We start from the raw sequence: 23,535 nt of genomic DNA on the forward strand, positions 1-23,535 counted from the left end.
ATTCCTTTGCAGTCAAACGACAGGAAATTCCCACAGCTCTGAAAAAGAGAACTATTAGTGGAAGTTGAAGATCTGGGCTATGCATTGTAATGAGAGATTTTACGGCAAATATCAATTTATTGCCCTAACGTGAATATTGACTGAGGAGAAGCTGAGGTCAATATTTATCTCTTGTGACAATAAATCTCAATATTAATCAAAATGAGAAATCGGTATGTTCTAATTGTTTTCATAGCATCTGGAAATCTCTCCACTGTGGCCATTACTTCCTTAAATCTTATGCCTGGCAGAATAACATTTGAAGGATAAAGGAAGAAATTGTGGAAAATCCTATTACAATGGACTTTTAATGAGTCTGTCAAGAATATGTGAGAGTAAATAATTCAAAAGACAACTACTTTAACAAATTCCACCAATCATTTTGCTCAAAGAATATCAGCAAGAAAATCCTGATGTCTGAATTTATTCCACAAATGCATTTTTGAATTTAATTCTCTATACAAGTTAGGAATGTTGTAAATTTGAATTGTGTTGCTTAGTTGCAATTGGTCAGATGAGTCACATGGTTGCACAGGATGAGCTTCAGTATTCACTCTTATCCAAACATTTGTGTCTGTGAACTGGACCAGAAAACAAACACAGAAGGGAGGTGTGAACATGGCCAAAGGGAATGCTCAGATGAATATCCATAGTGTTTTTTTTTTTTTTTAAACAGCATTGATTTGTCCCTTTGGTCTGTGAGCAGAGGTTAGCCCAGTCTCATTACTTTGTGGAGATGGTCTGTGCCACTTTCCATATAGGGCAGGGGAAGAGGTGCTCCATTGCTTGAGCCTAAGACATGTAGGGTCCAGCACAGGATTGCTCCCATCTCATGAAATCATCAAATATATTTATGGGGAACCCCCTCTTCCCAACAAGTGGTGAATGGAAAGGTGGGATAAATCCAGTTGCGGGGAGTCCTGCAGAGCCTGGGAAGGAAAAAATCAATTTGATGAGGAGGCAGCTAGGAAGGAAAGAATCAATTTGCAGGAGACTGAGAAGACACACACAGAGTGGGGGCAGGGAGTCCAGAGGATGGATTGGGTGTGCATTTGGAGGTAGAAAAGGATGGGTTGAGTGGGGACCAGACTATGGATTGATGGGCCTGGTAGGGTGGAGGATATGCCGAAGGCCAGAGAAATGCTAAGAGGGTAGTGATGGTGGTGGGATTGATTTGGAGGCAATGGTTTGAGATGGAGTAGAGCATCAGTTGAATGGTGGAGCTGGGGGGCAGGCAAAGAATGTGGGCCAAATCTAGAGCGTGGATTGGAGGCTGAGGGGGAGGACAGTATAGGGGTTTGCCTTGGGCAGAACTTGACTGGAGAATCTGGGGAGGCTGAGAACTATTCAGGTGGGTGGGAGGAGGGAACTGAATGATGGGCATAGAGCTGGGATTGGGAAGCCTGCAGGAAAAGAAAATACATTGGAGAGTCGAGGACAGAAGCTAGATTGTGTACATGTGGCTGGGGGAAGTGAGTGGAGAGGCTTGTGGGGAAAACAATGGATTTGAGGACAAAATTAGTTGGGGGCAGAAGACTGCTGAGGTTGGAGGGACAGAGAATAGATAGGGGACAAGAGGTGGATGGATTGGGGCTGGGGGTCCTGGATGGCCTGGTAGGGTTGGGGGTAGGTTAGTGGGGGTGGAGGAGGTGGGGAAATGGAGAAGGCAAGAGAGAGATGAGCGGTAAGGACAGAAGGTAAGAGATTATGGAAGATAGAGGGAGAGAAAATATAGGTAGAGAGCAGGACAGACGATGGACCATGGGGGATTGAAGGGCATGAAGTGAAAAGAATGGGGCAGATGGGATAAGGGGAATCGGGGAAAACAATATACTCTGGACTGGGGTCCATGGGTTGTGAGAGCTGGGGGTGATGCAGGCTCTAATGTCAGAGAGGGGAGGGAAAGAAGCAGGACAGAAAATTGGGAAGGGAGCAAATAAAAGAGAGATTTACAAAGCAAATGTAAAGTGTTACAGTTTGGGTGCCTTAACTGAGCATTTCCCTACCATAACATGTTTGGTTTTGTTTTAAATGTTACCTTACTTGTGAGTTTCCTGCATTTGTAATGGTTGATCTGGGGATCACTAGTATCCCTATAATGTGTTACTCACGCATGTTCAACCTTAACTCCAGTTTAGTATAGCTGCTTATCTGGGAATGTGAGCAGATGAATGGTGTAACACGGATTTGGTTGGGGTTACACAGGGAAGCTATCAATGCACATTCCAGAAGCTTTCCCAAAGTGAAAAGTCAGCTGTGGTCTGAGTAGCTTCTGTGTCTGGAGTGGGAAATGAGGTCCTAGACTGATCTGTTGAGCAGCTAGAATGGTCAAGTAGTTGTTTGGAGGCTCCATTTTCACCCCAAGGGAATGAATAATAGGTCTCACTGAGGTTGTGGACTGTTACTTGAAGGGCAGCATCTCCAGTTTTTGGGAGAGGGGTAAAGGTTGGGGCTTCAAAGGCAGGGAGGGTTGTGGCTGCTCCCTGCCCACAGCTCTTGGAACATTCCAATAATGCCATGCAAGTGGTATGGCCCAACTGTCCCACGCTATTACTGATGGTTAGGAGGTCCCTCTGGCTGTCCCTGGGAGCAGCTGCAGCCAGTCCCCCTTCTGGCTGCTCCCTCCTGAGGGTTCCCGCAGCATTTCTAGCAGATTGTGAGGTGCTTGTCAGTTCCCCATGCAAAGCCCCCTTTCCCCCCGGGGCTGTCTTCCAGGCTACCCTCAGCCAGTTAAACTTGGCAGCAACTTCACCTTAGCAGGAACTGGCTGGAGAGGTGTGTCTGCCTCACCCTGTGCAGGCTTGATGCTTTTGGACCCCCCACCCCCATTAAGCCCCCGACCTGTGTTGTGGGGTATTAATGTGTGGTCCTTGCAGAGCTAAGGAAAGCTTCTTTGAACCACTCTTCCTTTGAGCCTGGGTGTCTAGCATAGGGGGGCATTTTCTTGGGGGCAGTGATGCCATCTGGCAGAGTGAGCCAGGCCCTAGTGAAGCCTATACCAGCTTGACAAGGGTAGGTTGAAGCTGTGGACTCAGCTGGGATTTGTCTCCAAGGCAACCTTTTCGACCTGCCAATGTCATCCCCACACCTGCCTCACTGAGGACAAATATACAACTGGAGATGCTTGCTGCTATGCTTCCAATCTCCATAGCTAACAACAAAAATTGGCCTGGATCAGCATTTTAACCTTTCACCTGCTAAGGGACCTGACAGTTGGAGGCAGTTGGGCTGTACCCCTCACCACGGGAATGTGCAGGTGCTGAAGGGCATATGGAGAGGAGGTGGTATAGCCCTCCAAACCTACACTCAATGTTAAGGGTCCTTGGGATGGACTAAAGCCACTAGAAAGTTCACTCTGTTTTTTTTTTTTTTTCTTTTCATTTGGCACCAGTTCCCAGAGCAGTGCTGTCACTGAGATGAGCACGTCTGGATGACTGACTTTGTCTATTACCCAGTGCTGTGAGTTGGTTGCCTTTAAACTCCATGGGCCATCTTGATATTCATCCGATCCAAGGAAAAGCAGCCTTCCAAGTGAGACATTTCAGTTGCAGGCTGCCAAGAAGGCTGTGCTCCAAAATTGACCAAGCTCTGTTTCTTGGATTCAGCCTCTAGCAAAGAATTCTCCTTTGGCCTCTCTCTTGCTGAAGTAGATGAGCATAAACTAGCTAACCAACAAAACGAAGTATTTTATGTTGACTTCAGCCTTCCTCATACCACCCAGGGTTGTGCTTGATCTTACTCTGTTCCTGTGGGATCTCGCAGACCTTACTCTCCAAGAGTGAGAATCCTGGGGTAATGGTATCTCTAAAATAAGGGAAACGACCCCCCTCCCTTCCATTTGGGGGCTCTGCCCTGTGAGGGAGCGTGATGTGTCACAGATATCATCTGTTGCCTTGTGTTTATCCTGACTGGGGACATGCTGCTATGCTTACAACCTCTGTGGCTAACAACACAGGTTGACCCTGATCAGCACCTCAACCTTTTACTCCATAAGGGAACTGCCTGGTGGAGGCACTTGGGCTGTTCCACTCACCACTGGAGTGCGTATGTGTGTGTGGAGTGAGCCTGGTGCAGCCATCTCACTTTGGGCTTTCCTGACAGAAGGCTTGGGACCTGAGAGTGGGAGTTCTGTGAGGATATTGTTCTCAAGGAAAGTGTTACATGGGTAAGTAGTTTTCCCTTGTCCATTTAAATATGGATGTGCTGATGCAACATAACTAATTTGGTGTTTCCTGAATATACTTAAGTGTATCTTCATTTAGTGATTTTTTTTAGAACGTTCAAGCTTGGTTCCCTATTATGGTAAATAGCCCCTGGCTACTTTTAGACTCTAACTCAATTCTACTTTTTAATTTGTGTCTCTGCCTGATGGAAACTGCTTTATCTGAACTAACAGCAGGAACATGGAAAAGGATAGGAAGCAAATCTACCATGATTGCTTTTGAAGCATTCAACAGGCCAATTTAAACACTAAAAATAAGGGTTAATAGGGTCACAGCTAAAAAGCAATTTGTTTTGCCCTTTGATTAATAGATCCACCAGATGTTGCAACAAGAATTGGAGTTTGTCACTTCCCCCTGCAGTGCAATGCAAAGTGAGTTTAAAGCTTTGGTTTAAGTTTTGCACTGCAATTAGTATCAGCTTAAAAACTCCAACTTGGTTTGGAAGCCTTTATGTAGAGCTGCAAAATTAGATAACTGTTCAGCAAGGTTAATTGTAAGACAAAGAAATTTCAGCAGTGTCTCTTAAAATGTGAGCTCACAGTGTTTCTTTCAAGTCCTTCACCGGTTTATTCTGTCAATCGTGTCCAGTTCAATACTGACTTAGATTTCGTTAAATCTAATATGTGGTCTCCATTGCGATATCTCTCTTGATTGTCTAGATATTTTAAAGCACCCAATTACCATCATATAGAAGTGCTATTCAATCCTAAAGAATTAGCATATGAAAAGGGCCTTAATTAATTGTCAGAAGTCTGATGTACGATGATATCACTGTAGCATTTCTCCATGTATTGGCATGTTTGTTTCCCCCAGTTTTGCCATCTGTTTTCAGGGTGAAAGATGTGGGTCCTTCAGGCAGTTTGAAGAATGTACATTTATTGTGTGGCAAATAATTAACCTGTGAAACTGCTGGCCTAATACACACACATGTAAAAATTGAATAGTCCGTGATGTTTTAGATTATGAAATTGAAAATTATTCTTCTTTGGAAGTATAAAGGATCTATTCAGTTGAAGAGATTACGTAGCGACAAAATGCAAGACAATTCCCATCATCAGATCTAATATTATCGACTCTACATGAGAGACAAATCACCATCTGATATTCCACATCAATGCAAAACTAGTGAAATCCTGTTCTCCACACTAAGTGTATATTTTGCACATTGAGGGGCCTGAACTGTTCCAATTCATCATCTCAATGGTTCTGACGCGTAATTATGATATTTTTAAATGTCAGTATTGTTAACTATTGCCCTGCTGATCAAAACTCCCAAGATATAAGAAGGCCAATCATATTTTGAAGATCTATACATGGTACTGTGAGAAGCATCTCATTTTAGTGGCGTGAGAAAACAGAGTTAGTGGTATTCTCCCAAGCTCTGCTCGCAAACCCATCTTTTTCCCTTTGGACTCCTGTTACAAATGATACCGATCTATGTGCTGTTTGTGGTGATGGCCTTGATGCCCCCATTGAAATGAGTACTTACAATGGGGACTGCTAGACAGAAGAAAGTTTGCCGCGCCCCCCCCCCCCCCCCCCCCCGCTGAGCAGAAACAGGAGAGAACTGGATGGACACTCAAACATTTCCATGGATGGTACTGAGACATAACTTACTGAATTCTCAGCTATTTCACTGGGCCCAATTACACATTGGGCTGAAGGGTAACACTTGTGGTAAAAGCTGTATGTTACATCTTTTGGTTGACACTGATGCTGGCGCTCACCTCCCCAGTTAGTGTGACTCAGAGGATTTTTAGCATAGTTGAGTTGTGGCATCCTCGCAAGGTTAAACCCCAGTCATGTAGTGTAGATTTTTCCCCCTGAAGTTGAATTTACTTGTCCTTGGACACAAAATACAAATAATAATGTTCTGCTTCCCACTTCCCCATCTAGGGAATCGGCAATACTCTTTCCCTGTACCCAGGGATCTAAACACAGTTGGATGGGGTGGGGGGTGTTCATCTTTGTATTTTTCCCCACAGATTTTCTTTGACCAATTGGGAAGCATTATTTATGTTATCCTGATCTGAATCTTCAATGTCCCCAAATATTTCACATACTTGAGGCTGAAACCCATATTCTGACTATGAATGCTTACTGTTTGACCCATATACCACTAATGATATGTATCTTTGCCAAATGACATCTCAGGTGACGACATCCCCAACTACAAGGTATTTAAAATGTGCATAGGAATTGTTTAGGGTTGCTCCAGGGGGTTATAATTAGGTGTGATATAATGAATTTAAGGAACACATAAATTAGGCTGCTGTTCAGGAGATGCTTTTTAAACAGACTTTTCTAAAGGAAGTGGTGAAATCTCATTGCTTAAGAGGCAACTAGACTAAACAAGGAACTAGAGAATGTACTGTATTGAACAATCCTGTAGTGGCATGAGCATGGGCTTAATATGTGTTCGCCATCTCTAAATTTGATGATATCTTGATTTTTATTTAAAAAATGACTAGAAAGGCAGCTTCTGCTACAATGACCCTGAAAATATTATAATAAAGAGTATTCCCCAAAATAGGGATACAGTTAGGGGAGAGCGCTAATTGAGCCTCTCCATTATTACCTCTGACGGCTCCCATGGTCCTGAGGCCCTGGCCTCTGTGTCCCTTCTGTTGCTTCAGGGCTTAGACACTACCTTGGAAATCTAGTTTGGTCTCACTTGCTGCCTGTGAAAGATAAGCAGGTAAATGTTTAACAATGATCTAAATCAGACTTTGCTGCAAGAGTTGTCTGTTGGCCTGTATCATTTTGGAGTTGTGGACACTTTAGAGGTAGGAGAGCATCAGAGCAGAACTCTGTCTTGGTGACAACATGAGACCCCCTTCTGGTAATGCCTGACTGACTTGCTCCAAGCCTGTTGTTCTCAACCTATTTACTATTGTGGGCTGCATATGCAGACCACAGTGTGTTAACTTATGTGGGCGGCATCCAATACTACCGGTATGGCCCTGGGGATGTCACATGGGTCACAGCTCTGTGCTGACTGGGCTGTAAGTGGCCCATGGGCTGCAGGTTGAGAACCACTGAGTTGTCCAAGCACTAACTGAAGAGGCTTAGAGAAGGACTCTGATGCCATTCTCAGGAAGCCTGTGATGGTGTTTTTAGAAGAAATTCTCAGTCACTTTGGGTGTCTCTGGAGCTCCTGGATGTCTGAAATAAGTGTTCACATGGGAAATAAGTGTTCATTCTGAGCAGAAATTCACTGTAAAGAGGCACTGACCTTTTATTGTTGCTCTCTAGGAGGCTATTTCCATATAAAAGGAAAGTCTCTTCTGATTACCAATGGGTTGGAGTCATTTCCTCAGAGACAGAGGCTTCAGGCAGTTACTGGAACCCCATGAATACCACTTGCTTGTGCCCTATGGGAGTATGTTAAATCCTTTCACACAGCCACTCTTCCTAGGCATAGGGGTTCTCATTATAAAGATCCATGTTTCACACTGCTACACTCATGCACTACACCTGTCAAGTGTAGGTAACACTGCCCTCATGTGGCCAAACATATGCACATACGCTGACAAATGACCTGGGAAGAGTATAAAAATCTTGCTTGGGCATGCAGTAGTGAAATCAGGAAGGCCAAATCACACCTGGAGTTGCAGCTAGCAAGAGATGTTAAAAGTAACAAGAAGGGTTTCTTCAGGTATGTTAGCAACAAGGAGAAAGTCAAGGAAAGTGTGGGCCTCTTACTGAATGAGGGAGGCAACTAGTGACAGAGGATGTGGAAAAAGCTAATGTACTCAATGCTTTATTTGCCTCTGTCTTCACGAACAAGGTGAGCTCCCAGACCACTGCACTGGGCAGCACAGCATGGGGAGGAGGTGACCAGCCCTCTGTGAAGAAAGAAGTGGTTCGGGACTATTTAGAAAAGCTGGACGAGCACAAGTCCATGGGGCCGGATGCGCTGCATCCGAGAGTGCTAAAGGAGTTGGCGGATGTGATTGCAGAGCCACTGGCCATTATCTTTGAAAACTCATGGTGATCGGGGGAGGTCCCGGACAACTGGAAAAAGGCTAATGTAGTGCCTATCTTTGAAAAAGGGAAGAAGGAGGATCCTGGGAACTACAGGCCAGTCAGCCTCACCTCAGTCCCCGGAAAAATCATGGAGCAGGTTCTCAAGGAATCCATTCTGAAGCACTTTGAGGAAAGTGATCAGGAACAGTCAGCATGGATTCACCAAGGGCAAGTCACGCCTGACTAATCTAATTGCCTTCCATGATGAGATAAGTGGCTCTGTGGATGAGGGGAAAGCAGTGGACGTGTTGTTCACTTTGACTTTAGCAAAGCTTTTGACACGGTCTTCCACAGTATTCTTTCCAGCAAGTTAAAGTAGTATGGGCTGGATGAATGGACTATAAGGTGGATAGAAAGCTGGCTAGATTGTCGGGCTCAACGGGTAGTGATCAATGGCTCCATGTCTAGCTGGCAGCAGGTATCAAGTGGAGTGCCCCAAGGTTTGGTCCTGGGGCCGGTTTTGTTCAATATCTTCATTAATGATCTGGAGAATGGTGTGGATTGCACCCTCAGCAAGTTTTGCAGATGACACTAAACTGGGAGGAGAGGTAGATACGCGGGAGGGTAGGGATAGAATACAGAGGGACCTAGACAAATTAGAGGATTGGGCCAAAAGAAATCTGATGAGATTCAACAAGGACAAGTGCAGAGTCCTGCACTTAAGACAGAAGAATCCCATGCACCGCTACAGACTAGGGACCGAATGGCTAGGCAGCAGTTCTGCAGAAAAGGACCTAGGGGTTACAGTAGACGAGAAACTGGATATGAGTCAACAGTGTGCCCTTGTTGCCAAGAAGGCCAATGGCATTTTGGGATGTATAAGTAGGGGCATTGCCAGCAGATCGAGGGATGTGACTGTTCCCCTCTATTCAACATTTGTGAGGCCTCATCTGGAGTACTGTGTCCAGTTTTGGGCCCCACACTACAAGGAGGATGTGGAAAAACTGGAAAGAGTCCAGCGGAGGGCAACAAAAATGATTAGGGGACTGGAACACATGATTTATGAGGAGAGGCTGAGGGAACTGGGATTATTTAGTCTGCGGAAGAGAAGAATGAGGGGGGATTTGATAGCTGCTTTCAACTACCTGAAAGGGGGTTCCAAAGAGGACAGATCTAGACTGTTCTCAGTGGTAGCAGATGACAGAACGAGGAGTAATGGTCTCAAGTTGCAGTGGGGGGAGGTTTAGGTTGGATATTAGGAAAAACTTTTTCACTAAGAGAGTGGTGAAACACTGGAATGTGTTACCTAGGGAAGTGATGGAATCTCCTTCCTTAGAAGTTTTTAAGGTCAGGCTTGAGAAAGCCCTGGCTGGGATGATTTAGTTGGGGATTGGCCCTGCTTTGAGCAGGGGGTTGGACTAGATGACCTTCTGAGGTCTCTTCCAACCCTGATATTCTATGATTCTTACCTTTCCCTGTACGTCACAATTTTTCTTAAGGGTGGCTCGCTAACAGATAATACCACAATGTACAGGACCATTGCAACAAAGTGCAGGGCTACAGCAGATTTCATAGCTCCCTAGCTCGTAGTTTAGTGTGTTGTTTAATCATCTGTTGGAGACAGCAGGAGGAATAGTCCCTATAGTGTAGTGATAATGTGCAAGAATACAATAAGCAAGAATGAGTGTAAAAATAAGACTGAGTATGTTTGCCTCTTCTATCAGCAGGTCTGCTCCAAGGATGGTCCAGGAAGTGGGAGTGAGATCCAAAGAATGCTAGCCAAACAACAGAAATACAAAAGGGCATAGGGTGAAAACTTACTACTTCCGGGAAATTAGTATCACTTTAAATCCTTCACCCTAGATGAAGCTCCTCTAACAGTGTAAAGGTGGTTAAGCACTGGAATAAATTATCTACGGAGGTTGTGGAATCTCCATCATTAGAGATTTTTAAGACCAGGTTAGACAAACGCTTGTCAGGGGATGGTCTTGCTAATACTTAGTCCTGCCTCAGTGCAGGGACTGGACTAGATGACCTATGGAGGTCCTTTCCAGTCATAATTTCTGTGATTCTATTGCTAACCTCAAACATTCAATTGGTTAGGCCCCAGAAATAGGAGATTGGTTTAAAAATCATGAGATTTTTAAAAAATACATGTTGGATTCTTTTTATTTGCTTTGATTTGAACCATTGGAGGCCACATTTTCAGGCTTTTCTCTGCAACCATGAGATATAGAAAGTTACTTGTTTTTCAGTGAAAGCTGAGATTTACAGTTAATCCTTGGCTCCAGGAGCTGGGTGCCATAAGAAAAACATCAAGTAAAGTGAGACTCCTGATAAAATCATGAGAGCTGGCAATACCTGAAAAGACGTAATGGCTTCCAGGCCCACCAAGAGACTTCCAATGTTTTGGGATAAGGACCCTGTGGAGGTTCAGGTAGGTGTCAGCATCTGTGGGAGGAGAGGTACCAGGTCAGGGTCCTTTGAGATTGGGAACTTCTCTTCACATGTTGTCCACTGGGCATCGGAAGGGAGTTGTGAGGGGAGCTGAAGGTTTTCTTCATTCTCATTCCCCTTGAGAAACAGGATGGAGGTTAGAAGGGGGAATGGAGAGCTATTTAACTTCTGCATCTGGCTAGAGGCTCCAGCTCTCTGATCTTAACTCTGGCTGCCCACAGCCCTTCCTACTCCAGCTTTTCTGGCTCTCTTGTAGATTTTCTTGAAAGTGCTTTGCCTACTGGCTGTCATTAGAGGATTTTCTAGCTGCTGGATGGGCAGGCAGGAGGAAATTCCCCTCTCTCTTCCCTGGCCGGCCACTCAGCCTGCAGTGGATGCATATGAGGAAGACACAAGATCAGCAGCACTGGTCCCCATCTCCCACTTCAGTTTCTAGTCCTCAAAGAGGGGACACAGAGACAAGAGACCTATAGGGAACAGAAACATTAAGACAGCAAGCTAGAAGGGAAAGGTCAGGAGGCAATACTGGATGGATGTAATTAACAGGGATTTAGACTTAAGGGAGGGGGGAAATAGAGGAAGAAGCCCTCCAGTGAAGGGACTCTCTCTCCATGTTTGTTCAGCTCCCAGCACAACAGGGCCCTGATCCTGACAGAGGCCTTTGGATGCTACCATTCAATACATGATGAATAATGATAGTAACAATAAGATGAAGGAACTCAGGAAGGAGAGAGAAGAGAAACCCAGAGGATGAGTGAGGGAGTTGCATAGCCTCACAGAGACAGTGGATGAGCTGCCCTGTGGTTGCTGTGTGTGTGGGAGGGAGTACATTTGTCATCTGCCCCTGAGGACACAGAGATGAAAACATGCTTCATTTGCCATTGTGGCAATGAGGGTAGGTGTTGGCATTCACACTTATGCAATTATGACCTTGGGCTTTTTGAGGGCCTGGTTCTCGAGACACCCAGGAAAGACTAGTTACCCATCTGCTGTTAGCAATGGGTGAGAGGACAGCATTGGGTCTTTTCACCTCTGTCCTTGCACAATGGGAAGGACACTGTGTAGGAACTCCTTATCCCGGTGTCCCTTTGTTCTTTTGTTCTCCCCTGGCTTCTCTAGGTCTATCCTGTGGGTCTTTCCCTTTTTCTCTTTCTTGCTGCCCTATTGGGTGACCCCCCTCCCCATACTCACTCTCCCCTTGGAGTCCTCATTTCTCCTTATCTCCTCCTAACCCAGGGTCTGAAAGCTGAATTGCTCAATGTTTGTACAGAGGCTAACGGAATGGGAGTCCTGGTCCATGACTGGGGCTCCTAATTACTATGGTAATACAAATAATAATGGTGATAAGTTAACCATCATCTGGTTGAGTTCTCACCTGACAGAGAAGATGGTTCAGCTGTGGCCATCTGTATATGCATTACTGTTTACTATCACACAATGGCAGTATAAGAACTCAAAGGAGATGTCTCTAATGCAAATCAAATACCATGTAGCACAGAGTAACCGAAGCTGCAGTGAAGCACCTTCCGTTATGGCATCTGCTGCACAGAAAACCTGAGAATTGTACATGTTTTCCCAAGGATATGCAGATCTAGTGAAGGGCGTCATTTTGCTATTTTCACCAGTGAGCCAAATTTTTCACAATGTAAAATAAGCAAATGCTGCACGGAGGCCTGGTGTGCACTACAAAGTGAGGCTGACGTAAGTCGCATCAACCTATTGGTGCATGTGTAAAATTTGTCTCCAGACGATGTAAGCACCCTGTTACTGTGGTGCAGTGACACCACAGCCCCGAACGGCATGGAGCTATTGTCAATCAGTGGAGGTCAACACAGTGCAAAAGTAGATATCGCATGACCTATGTCGACCCTAAGTGTCCTCCAGAGGTTTCCCACAATGCACTATTCCCTGTGACAGTGACCAATCTGGTCACAGTTATAAACTCCACTGCCCCGGGGTTATGGAGACTGGGAACTACACCCCTTAGCGTATTTTTGAACTGTCTTTTCCTGATTGCCCGCCTTGGTGAACATGCCCAGCAGCTCTCCCTTTTTATGTGCAACTGCCCAACCAACCACACCAGCTCCACGCTCAGAGAGGTACTAGGTGTGCTTCTGCCTGGACTAGACAGGGTATTGCACCTCCTGCGCCTGTGGGATGAAGCAACTGTGCAAGCACAGCTATGGCCAGTTGTAGAAATGTGGACATCTATGAAAAATTGCGCAGGGAATGCAGGCAAAGAGGTATGACAGGGATCAGCAGCAGTGCTGTGTGAGAGCAAAGGAACTGTGCCAGGCATACCACAAAGCCAGGGAGGCCAATAAATAATGGATCTGGTGCTGAGCCACAGACCTGCCACTATTACAATCAACTGCATGCCTCACTTGACAGAGACCCCACAAGTACCCCACAGACTACCATGGGTACTTTGGAGGAGTCTGAGACAGAAACCTCTGCCATGAACAATGAGGAGGAAGAAGGAAGAGATTCAGCGGCGGGACCCAGTCATGCCACAAGCTAAGGCTTCCACCACAGTCTAGCCAGTCCTGCCAGCTGAGCATGAACGAACCCAATGAAGGGAAGGGACTTTGGGTGTGTGTATGCAATTTTTAAATGTAAAGATGGTGCCTGAGTTAACAAGACACAGGCATAGACTTTTTTCATCAACTTTTCTTTTATTTGTATGAAAAGAGGTAGCAGTATAACAAAGAGGTAGATTTGGCAGCTGCTTTTCATTCCCCTGTTGGGTTAGGTGGGGCATGAAGAGCAGTTTGTTTATCATTGTAATCTCCTGAGAGATCTTGGTGCAACTTTCACACTGATACTCTGCAATCCATTCCAGCAGCCTTATTTCTTCCTCTGTTGTAGGAGACTGACTTTCCCACGCCACCTGCAATGAATTCAGCTGGCACCATTGCAGCAAACAGTCTAGTCGCATACAGCCTTGGGCAGCTTCAGGACGACCAATAGCAGCTATGCTTTCTGTGATCTGAAAGGAGTGAGACTTCAGCTAAAACCACCACTACCTGTGAATTTGTGCCAGTGTTCAGCACCATTGGCCTATACTTGTGCTGATGGAATAGGGGCTGAAATTATATTGTTTCATGCACCTGAAATTTCTCCCTCCTGCCCTGGCAGGCCATACTCACCCTGGCAGGTACGGGAGTGCTGGGCAGAGACACTCCAAAGCTGAAGTGTCAATAAACATGTCTTATTAAAAGTTTCATGGGAATAAGGGAAGCATCTTTTTTCCCTTTCCCTTGTGACTGTAAATCCCACAATACTTCTATTTTCATCAGTAACTTCTGGTTTTGTTGCCTTCAGGGTTGACCCGTCCACACTCACAGAATGCTTGACTCTGAGGAGGAGGAGAAAGACGAGGACTAAGGAGGACTGGTTCAGTGCGATCCTGCAAGCCAGTGCTTCGTTGGACCATGAACAACGGGCCTGGAAGGCCAGCATGACAGACAGCATAGAGAAGGAAAGGGCAGACAGGAAGAGAGGCCCAGGAGTCCCATCAGGAAAAGGAGTGGGAGATGCACCAGGACATAATGGGTCTTCTGATGCAGCAAACAGAAATGGTTGACCTACAGGTCCCCAAATCCAAGACTCAGTCCTTAGAGAATGCCATGGTAGCAGCTTCCTATGCTTCCCAACATACCACGTGATGTCGTGGGCCACATCCTTACCCCTACCATTCCAGGACGTCCAGTGAGCTGTAAGAACAATGGTTGGTATCTGTATAGTCACAAAGGATGACATTAGTTCACTGAAATAGTTCACTGCTGCCTTTCCAATTTTAAAGTTCCGCTCCAGTCATTTATGTTAAAAGTTTGTATTGCGTTGCCTGCAGTTTTTGCACGTTGTTTTTCTGCACTTTTTTGCCACTTAATAATTTTATTCTCCAGAAGTAGAAATGTCTCTCTCACTTCACAACACTTATTGCATAATGCCTAGCACTACTCAGAGCACACAGTACTTGTAAATTTACAGCAAGCCCCACAGAAGTTCTAGGTTTGAGAAAGCACACATAGGCGCCAACTCTGTGGGTGCTCCAGAGCTGGAGCACCTACGGGGAAAAATTGGGTGCTCTGCACTCACTGGCAGCTCCCTGCCCTGCCCTGCCCTGCCCCGCCACCTCAGCTCACCTCTGCTCCGCCTCCTCCCCTGAGTGTGCCGCAAGCACTGGGAGGGATGGGGGAGGAGAGGGAATGTGGAGCGCTTGGGGAAGAGGCGGGGCCAGGGCGGGGATTTGCGGAAGGAGTCCAATAGGGGCAAGGAGGGGGCGGAGTTGGGGTGGGGACTTTGGGGAAGGGGTTGGAATGGGGGAGGGGCAAGGGTGGAGTTGGGGCAGAAGGCAGGGGGGTTGAGCACCCACCAGTGCCGGGAAAAGTTGGTGCCTATGAAAACGCTATTTATAAACGTCCAGCAAGCACTGCAGAGTTCCTAGCAGCACCCAAAGCTTCCATTTATGCAGATCCATCCATTGTGTCCTGCACATTGCCAAGTGTGTCAGTCCTGTGTAGCAGGAGATGATTAATGGCCCTGCACACTTGCATGACAATGGCCCCCACTGTGGATTTTCCAACTCCAAAATGATTTCCCACTGACCAGTAGCAATCTGGTATTGCAGTTTCCCATAGCGCAATTGCCACTCGCTTCTCCACTGTCAGTGCAGTTCTCATTCTGGTGTCCCTGCTCAGGAAGGCTGGGGCAAGCTCAGCACACAGATCTAGGAATGTGGCCTTTTGCATCCAAAAGTTATGCAGCCATACTTCTTGTCGTGAACCTGCATTACAATGTGATCCCACCCATCTGGGCTAGTTTCTTGGGCCCAGAAGTGACTCTTCACCAGCTGCAGCTGCTCTGTGAATACCAAATGCAAAAATTGTGGGCCATAGATGGTATTATGGGATGGAGAAAGTAGCGTGCTGTCAACTTGACCCCTAGCTCCCAGAGAGCTCTGAGTGACTCATGTGTACCCCGCAACACATTGTGAGAAAGTCCCAAAAGGTTTTGCACCAGACGGTGGTGTGAGGCACACAGGGATACCTCCTTATAGAGCCCCGCCCTGCTTGTGAGTGTGTGCAGTGCCGAAGCCAGCAGCCAAGTATGCCCACTCAAACGTTGGCAGTTAGTCAAAGTTTGTAGTGTTGCTGTGGCCTGGAAGAAACCACAAACTCTTAGCCTGAGTTTGTCAGCCTGACAGTCTTCCCCTTAAATAAGGACTCATTCTCCCCCTACATACTTGTGAGTAGGGGACGACACTGATATTGTAATATAGCTAACAGGAAATAAAATGAAAATTTCTGTTTGTGATGTCACTATGGGTTAACATGGAAAGAATTATAATGCCAGCAAGAGGCCTGCAAATGAGGAACAAACAAGTCCACACGCAAAGATCCTCTTATTCATTAAAGAATGCAGGAAGACATATACAGCAAATATGAGGGTCATCTGCAGAACTACAAAACTTTTTTCAAAGATTTCCACTTAGAGCCATTTTAAGGGCCTGATCTGAAAGCACACTGAAGTTGTGGAGTCTTCCTATTGATTTCAAATGGTTTCTAGGCCCTGGTCTACACTAGGACTTTAGGTCGAATTTAGCAGCATTAAATCGATGTAAACCTGCACCCGTCCACACGATGAAGCCCTTCATTTTGACCTAAAGGGCTCTTAAAATCGATTTCCTTACTCCACCCCTGACAAGTGGATTAGCGCTTAAATCGGCCTTGCCGGGTCGAATTTGGGGTACTGTGGACACAATTCGACGGTATTGGCCTCCGGGAGCTATCCCAGAGTGCTCCATTGTGACCGCTCTGGACAGCACTCTCAACTCAGATGCACTGGCCAGGTAGACAGGAAAAGAACTGCGAACTTTTGAATCTCATTTCCTGTTTGGCTAGCGTGGCAAGCTGCAGATGACCATGCAGAGCTCATCAGCAGAGGTGACCATGATGGAGTCCCAGAATCGCAAAAGAGCTCCAGCATGGACTGAACGGGAGGTACGGGATCTGATCGCTGTATGGGGAGAGGAATCCGTGCTATTAGAACTCCGTTCCAGTTTTCGAAATGCCAAAACCTTTGTCAAAATCTCCCAGGGCATGAAGGACAGAGGCCATAACAGGGACCCGAAGCAGTGCCGCGTGAAACTTAAGGAGCTGAGGCAAGCCTACCAGAAAACCAGAGAGGCGAACGGCCGCTCCGGGTCAGAGCCCCAAACATGCTGCCTCTATGATGAGCTGCATGCCATTTTAGGGGGTTCAGCCACCACTACCCCAGCCATGTTGTTTGACTCCTTCAATGGAGATGGAGGCAACACGGAAGCAGGTTTTGGGGACGAAGAAGATGATGATGATGATGAGGTTGTAGATAGCTCACAGCAAGCAAGTGGAGAAACCGGTTTTCCCGACAGCCAGGAACTGTTTCTCACCCTGGACCTGGAGCCAGTACCCCCCGAACCCACCCAAGGCTGCCTCCTGGACCCGGCAGGCGGAGAAGGGACCTCCGGTGAGTGTACCTTTTAAAATAGTATACATGGTTTAAAAGCAAGCATGTGAAAGGATTAATTTGCCCTGGCATTCGCGGCTCTTCTGGATGTACTCCCAAAGCCTTTGCAAAAGGTTTCTGGGGAGGACAGCCTTATTGCGTCCTTCATGGTAGGACACTTTAGCACTCCAGGCCAGTAACACGTACTCGGGAATCATTGTACAACAAAGCATTGCAGTGTACGTTTGCTGGCGTTCAAACAACATCCGTTCTTTATCTCTCTGTGTTATCCTCAGGAGAGTGAGATATCATTCATGGTCACCTGGTTGAAATAGGGTGCTTTTCTTCAGGGGACACTCAGAGGAATCATAGAATCATAGAATATCAGGGTTGGAAGGGACCTCAGGAGGTCATCTAGTCCAACCCCCTGCTCAAAGCAGGACCAATCCCCAATTAAATCATCCCAGCCAGGGCTTTGTCAAGCCTGACCTTAAAAACTTCTAAGGAAGGAGATTCTACCACCTCCCTAGGTAACGCATTCCAGTGTTTCACCACCCTCCTAGTGAAAAAGTTTTTCCTAATATCCAACCTAAACCTCCCCCACTGCAACTTAAGACCATTACTTCTTGTCCTGTCCTCTTCTACCACTGAGAATAGTCTAGAACCATCCTCTCTGGAACCACCTCTCAGGTAGTTGAAAGCAGCTATCAAATCCCCCCTCATTCTTCTCTTCTGCAGACTAAACAATCCCAGTTCCCTCAGCCTCTCCTCATAAGTCATGTGTTCCAGACCCCTAATCATTTTTGTTGCCCTTCGCTGGACTCTCTCCAATTTATCCACATCCTTCTTGTAGTGTGGGGCCCAAAACTGGACACAGTACTCCAGATGAAGCCTCACCAGTGTCGAATAGAGGGGAACGATCACATCCCTCGATCTGCTCGCTATGCCCCTACTTATACATCCCAAAATGCCATTGGCCTTCTTGGCAACAAGGGCACACTGCTGACTCATATCCAGCTTCTCGTCCACTGTCACCCCTAGGTCCTTTTCCGCAGAAAAAGGGGAGGGATAGGATACAGAAGGACCTAGACAAATTGGAGGATTGGGCCAAAAGAAATCTGATGAGGTTCAATAAGGATAAGTGCAGGGTCCTGCACTTAGGATGGAAGAATCCAATGCACCGCTACAGACTAGGGACCGAATGGCTAGGCAGCAGTTCTGCGGAAAAGGACCTAGGGGTGACAGTGGACGAGAAGCTGGATATGAGTCAACAGTGTGCCCTTGTTGCCAAGAAGGCCAATGGCATTTTGGGATGTATAAGTAGGGGCATAGCGAGCAGATCGAGGGATGTGATCGTTCCCCTCTATTCGACACTGGTGAGGCCTCATCTGGAGTACTGTGTCCAGTTTTGGGCCCCCCACTACAAGAAGGATGTGGATAAATTGGAGAGAGTCCAGCGAAGGGCAACAAAAATGATTAGGGGTCTAGAGCACATGACTTATGAAGAGAGGCTGAGGGAGCTGGGATTGTTTAGTCTGCAGAAGAGAAGAATGAGGGGGGATTTGATAGCTGCTTTCAACTACCTGAAAGGGGGTTCCAAAGAGGATGGCTCTAGACTGTTCTCAATGGTAGCAGATGACAGAACGAGGAGTAATGGTCTCAAGTTGCAATGGGGGAGGTTTAGATTGGATATTAGGAAAAACTTTTTCACTAAGAGAGTGGTGAAACACTGGAATGCGTTACCTAGGGAGGTGGTAGAATCTCCTTCCTTAGAGGTTTTTAAGGTCAGGCTTGACAAAGCCCTGGCTGGGATGATTTAACTGGGAATTGGTCCTGCTTCGAGCAGGGGGTTGGACTAGATGACCTTCTGGGGTCCCTTCCAACCCTGATATTCTATGATTCTATGATTCTATGAGAACTGCTGCCTAGCCATTCGGTCCCTAGTCTGTAGCTGTGCATTGGGTTCTTCCATCCTAAGTGCAGGACCCTGCACTTATCCTTATTGAACCTCATCAGATTTCTTTTGGCCCAATCCTCCAATTTGTCTAGGTCCCTCTGTATCCTATCCCTGCCCTCCAGCATATCTACCACTCCTCCCAGTTTAGTATCATCCGCAAATTTGCTGAGAGTGCAATCCACAACATCCTCCAGATCATTTATGAAGATATTGAACAAAACCGGCCCCAGGACCGACCCCTGGGGCACTCCACTTGACACCGGCTGCCAACTAGACATGGAGCCATTGATCACTACCCGTTGAGCCAACTGTCTACCCACCTTATAGTGCATTCATCCAGCCCATACTTCTTTAACTTGCTGACAAGAATACTGTGGGAGACCATGTCAAAAGCTTTGCTAAAGTCAAGAAACAATAAATCCACTGCTTTCCCTTCATCCACAGAACCAGTAATCTCATCATAGAAGGCGATTAGATTAGTCAGGCATGACCTACCCTTGGTGAATCCATGCTGACTGTTCCTGATCACTTTTCTCTCATGTAGGTGCTTCAGGATTGATTCTTTGAGGACCTGCTCCATGATTTTTCCGGGGACTGAGGTGAGGCTGACTGGCCTGTAGTTCCCAGGATCCTCCTTCTTCCCTTTTTTAAAGATTGGCACTACATTAGCCTTTTTCCAGTCATCCGGGACTTCCCCCGTTTGCCACGAGTTTTCAAAGATAATGGCCAAGGGCTCTGCAATCACAGCCGCCAATTCCTTTAGCACTCTCGGATGCAACTCATCCAGCCCCATGGACTTGTGCACGTCCAGCTTTTCTAAATAGTCCCTAACCACCTCTTTCTCCACAGAGAGCTGGCCATCTGCTGCGCTGGGCATCACAACATGGGGAGTAGTCTGGGAGCTGTCCTTGTTAGTGAAGACAGAGGCAAAAAAAGCATTGAGCACATTAGCTTTTTCCACATCCTCTGTCACTAGGTTGCCTCCCTCATTCAGTAAGGGGCCCACACATTCCTTGACTTTCATCTTGTTGCTAACATACCTGAAGAAACCCTTCTTGTTACTCTTGACATCTCTTGCTAGCTGCAGCTCCAGGTGCGATTTGGCCCTCCTGATTTCATTCCTACATGCCCGAGCAATATTATTATACTCTTCCCTGGTCATATGTCCAACCTTCCACTTCTTGTAAGCTTCTTTTTTATGTTTAAGATCCACTAGGATTTCACCGTTAAGCCAAGCTGGTCGCCTGCCATATTTACTATTCTTTCGACTCATCGGGATGGTTTGTCCCTGTAACCTCAACAGGGATTCCTTGAAATACAGCCAGCTCTCCTGGACTCCTTTCCCTTTCATGTTAGTCCCCCAGGGGATCCTACCCATCCGTTCCCTGAGGGAGTCGAAGTCTGCTTTCCTGAAGTCCAGGGTCCGTATCCTGCTGCTTACTTTTCTTCCCTGTGTCAGGATCCTGAACTCAACCAACTCATGGTCACTGCCTCCCAGATTCCCGTCCACTTTTGCTTCCCCCACTAATTCTTCCCTGTTTGTGAGTAGCAGGTCAAGAAAAGCTCCCCCCCTAGTTGGCTCGTCTAGCACTTGCACCAGGAAATTGTCCCCTACGCTTTCCAAAAACTTCCTGGATTGTCTATGCACTGCTGTATTGCTCTCCCAGCAGATATCAGGAAAATTAAAGTCACCCATGAGAACCAGGGCGTGCGATCTAGTAGCTTCTGCGAGTTGCTGGAAGAAAGCCTCATCCACCTCATCCCCCTGGTCCAGTGGTCTATAGCAGACTCCCACCACTACATCACTCTTGTTGCTCACACTTCTAAACTTAATCCAGAGACACTCAGGTTTTTCTGCAGTTTCATACCAGAGCTCTGAGCAGTCGTACTGCTCCCTTACATACAGTGCTACTCCCCCACCTTTTCTGCCCTGCCTGTCCTTCCTGAACAGTTTATAATCATCCATGACAGTACTCCAGTCATGTGAGTTATCCCACCAAGTCTCTGTTATTCCAATCACGTCATAATTCCTTGACATCACCAGGACCTCCAGTTCTCCCTGCTTGTTTCCAAGGCTTTGTGCATTCGTATATAAGCACTTGAGATAACCTGCTGATCGCCCCTCATTCTCAGTATGAGGCAGGAGCCCTCCCCTCACAGATGTTCCTGCCTGTGCTTCCTCCCGGTATCCCGCTTTCCCACTTACCTCAGGGCTTTGGTCTCCTTCCCCCGGTGAACCTAGTTTAAAGCCCTCCTCACTAGGTTAGCCAGCCTGCTCGCAAAGATGCTCTTCCCTCTCTTCGTAAGATGGAGCCCGTCTCTGCCCAGCACTCCTCCTTCATGGAACACCATCCCATGGTCAAAGAATCCAAAGCCTTCTCTCCGACACCACCTGCGTAGCCATTCGTTGACTTCCACGATTCAACGGTCCCTGCCCTGGCCTTTTCCTTCCATGGGGAGGATGGACGAGAACACCACCAGCAGGAGCCCGTTCCTGCTGGGCTGTTTGCCTATGGCTGAACAGAAATGTTCCCCGCTGTTAGCCACGGGGAGGGGGTAGCCACGCGGTGGGGGGAGGCAAAATGCGACCTTGTAACGAAAGCACATGCTATGTATGTAATGTTAACAGCAAGGTTTACCCTGAAAGACTGTAGCCACTGTTTTATAAAATGTCTTTTTAAATACCGCTGTCCCTTTTTTTTTCTCCACCAGCTGCATGTGTTTCAATAATCACAGAATCTTCTCCTTCCCAGAGGCTAGTGAAGATTAGAAAGAAAAAAAAACGCACTCGTGATGAAATGTTCTCTGAGCTCATGCTGTCCTCCCACACTGACAGAGCACAGACGAATGCGTGGAGGCAAATAATGTCAGACTGCAGGAAAGCACAAAATGACCGGGAGGAGAGGTGGCGGGCTGAAGAGAGTAAGTGGCGAGCTGAAGCTGAAATGTGGCGGCAGCATGATGAGAGGAGGCAGGATTCAATGCTGAGGCTGCTGGAGGATCAAACCAGTATGCTCCAGTGTATGGTTGAGCTGCAGCAAAGGCAGCTGGAGCACAGACTGCCACTACAGCCCCTGTGTAACCAACTGCCCTCCTCCCCAAGTTCCATAGCCTCCACACCCAGACGCCCAAGAACGCGGTGGGGGAGGCCTCTGGCCAACCAGCCATTCCGCCACAGAGGATTGCCCAAAAAACAGAAGGCTGGCATTCCATAAATTTTAAAGTTGTAAACTTTTAAAATGCTGTGTGGCATTTTCCTTCCCTCCTCCACCACCCCTCCTGGGCTACCTTGGTAGTCATCCCCCTATTTGTGTGATGAATGAATAAAGAATGTATGAATGTGAAGCAACAATGACTTTATTGCCTCTGCAAGCGGTGATCGAAGGGAGGAGGAGAGGGTGGTTAGCTTACAGGGAAGTAGAGTGAACCAAGGGGCGGGGGGTTTCATCAAGGAGAAACAAACAGAACTTTCACACCGTAGCCTGGCCAGTCATGAAACTGGTTTTCAAAGCTTCTCTGATACGGACCGTGCCCTCCTGTGCTCTTCTAACCGCCCTGGTGTCTGGCTGCGCGTAACCAGCAGCCAGGCGATTTGCCTCAACCTCCCACCCCACCATAAACATCTCCCCCTTACTCTCACAGATATTGTGGAGCGCACAGCAAGCAGTAATAACAGTGGGAATATTGGTTTAGCTGAGGTCTAAGCGAGTCAGTAAACTGCGCCAGCGCGCCTTTAAACTTCCAAATGCACATTCTACCACCATTCTGCACTTGCTCAGCCTGTAGTTGAACAGCTCCTGACTACTGTCCAGGCTGCCTGTGTATGGCTTCATGATCCATGGCATTAAGGGGTAGGCTGGGTCCCCAAGGATAACTATAGGCATTTCAACATCCCCAACAGTTATTTTCTGGTCTGGGAATAAAGTCCCTTCCTTCAGCTTTTGAAACAGACCAGAGTTCCTGAAGATGCGAGCATCATGTACCTTTCCCGGCCATCCCACGTTGACATTGGTGAAACGTCCCTTGTGATCCACCAGAGCTTGCAGCACTATTGAAAAGTACCCCTTGCGGTTTATGTACTCGCCGGCTTGGTGCTCCGGTGCCAAGGTAGGGATATGGGTTCCGTCTATGGCCCCACCACAGTTAGGGAATCCCATTGCAGCAAAGCCATCCACTATGACCTGCACATTTCCCAGGGTCACTACCCTTGATATCAGCAGATCTTTGATTGCGTTTGTTACTTGCATCACAGCAGCCCCCACAGTAGATTTGCCCACTCCAAATTGATTCCCAACTGACCGGTAGCTGTCTGGCATTGCAAGCTTCCACAGGGCTATCGCCACTCGCTTCTCAACTGTGAGGGCTGCTCTCATCTTGGTATTCATGTGCTTCAGGGCAGGG

The 23,535-nt window shown here is 47.0% G+C and overlaps 1 protein-coding gene across 1 annotated transcript; it reads left to right on the top strand.

Annotated features, from left to right (window-relative positions):
- Positions 1-16,559: 16,559 nt before the first annotated feature.
- On the top strand, positions 16,560-22,349 carry LOC141993707 (uncharacterized). The gene is made up of 2 exons (XM_074963252.1): positions 16,560-17,198; positions 21,847-22,349. The coding sequence occupies exons 1-2, from the start codon at positions 16,610-16,612 to the stop codon at positions 22,347-22,349; spliced, it is 1,092 nt and encodes a 363-aa protein (XP_074819353.1). The 5' UTR covers positions 16,560-16,609.
- The last annotated feature ends 1,186 nt before the right edge of the window (positions 22,350-23,535 follow it).

The sequence above is a fragment of the Natator depressus genome, chromosome 9, assembly GCF_965152275.1.
Source record: "Natator depressus isolate rNatDep1 chromosome 9, rNatDep2.hap1, whole genome shotgun sequence".
NCBI classification, from domain to species: domain Eukaryota; kingdom Metazoa; phylum Chordata; order Testudines; family Cheloniidae; genus Natator; species Natator depressus.

Coding starts and splice junctions, on each gene's coding strand:
- LOC141993707 (XM_074963252.1), top strand. CDS start 16,610: ATGACCATGCAGAGCTCATCAGCAGAGGTGACCATGATGGAGTCCCAG. Junction 17,199..21,846: donor AGGCGGAGAAGGGACCTCCG/GTGAGTGTACCT, acceptor TTTCTCCACCAG/CTGCATGTGTTTCAATAATC.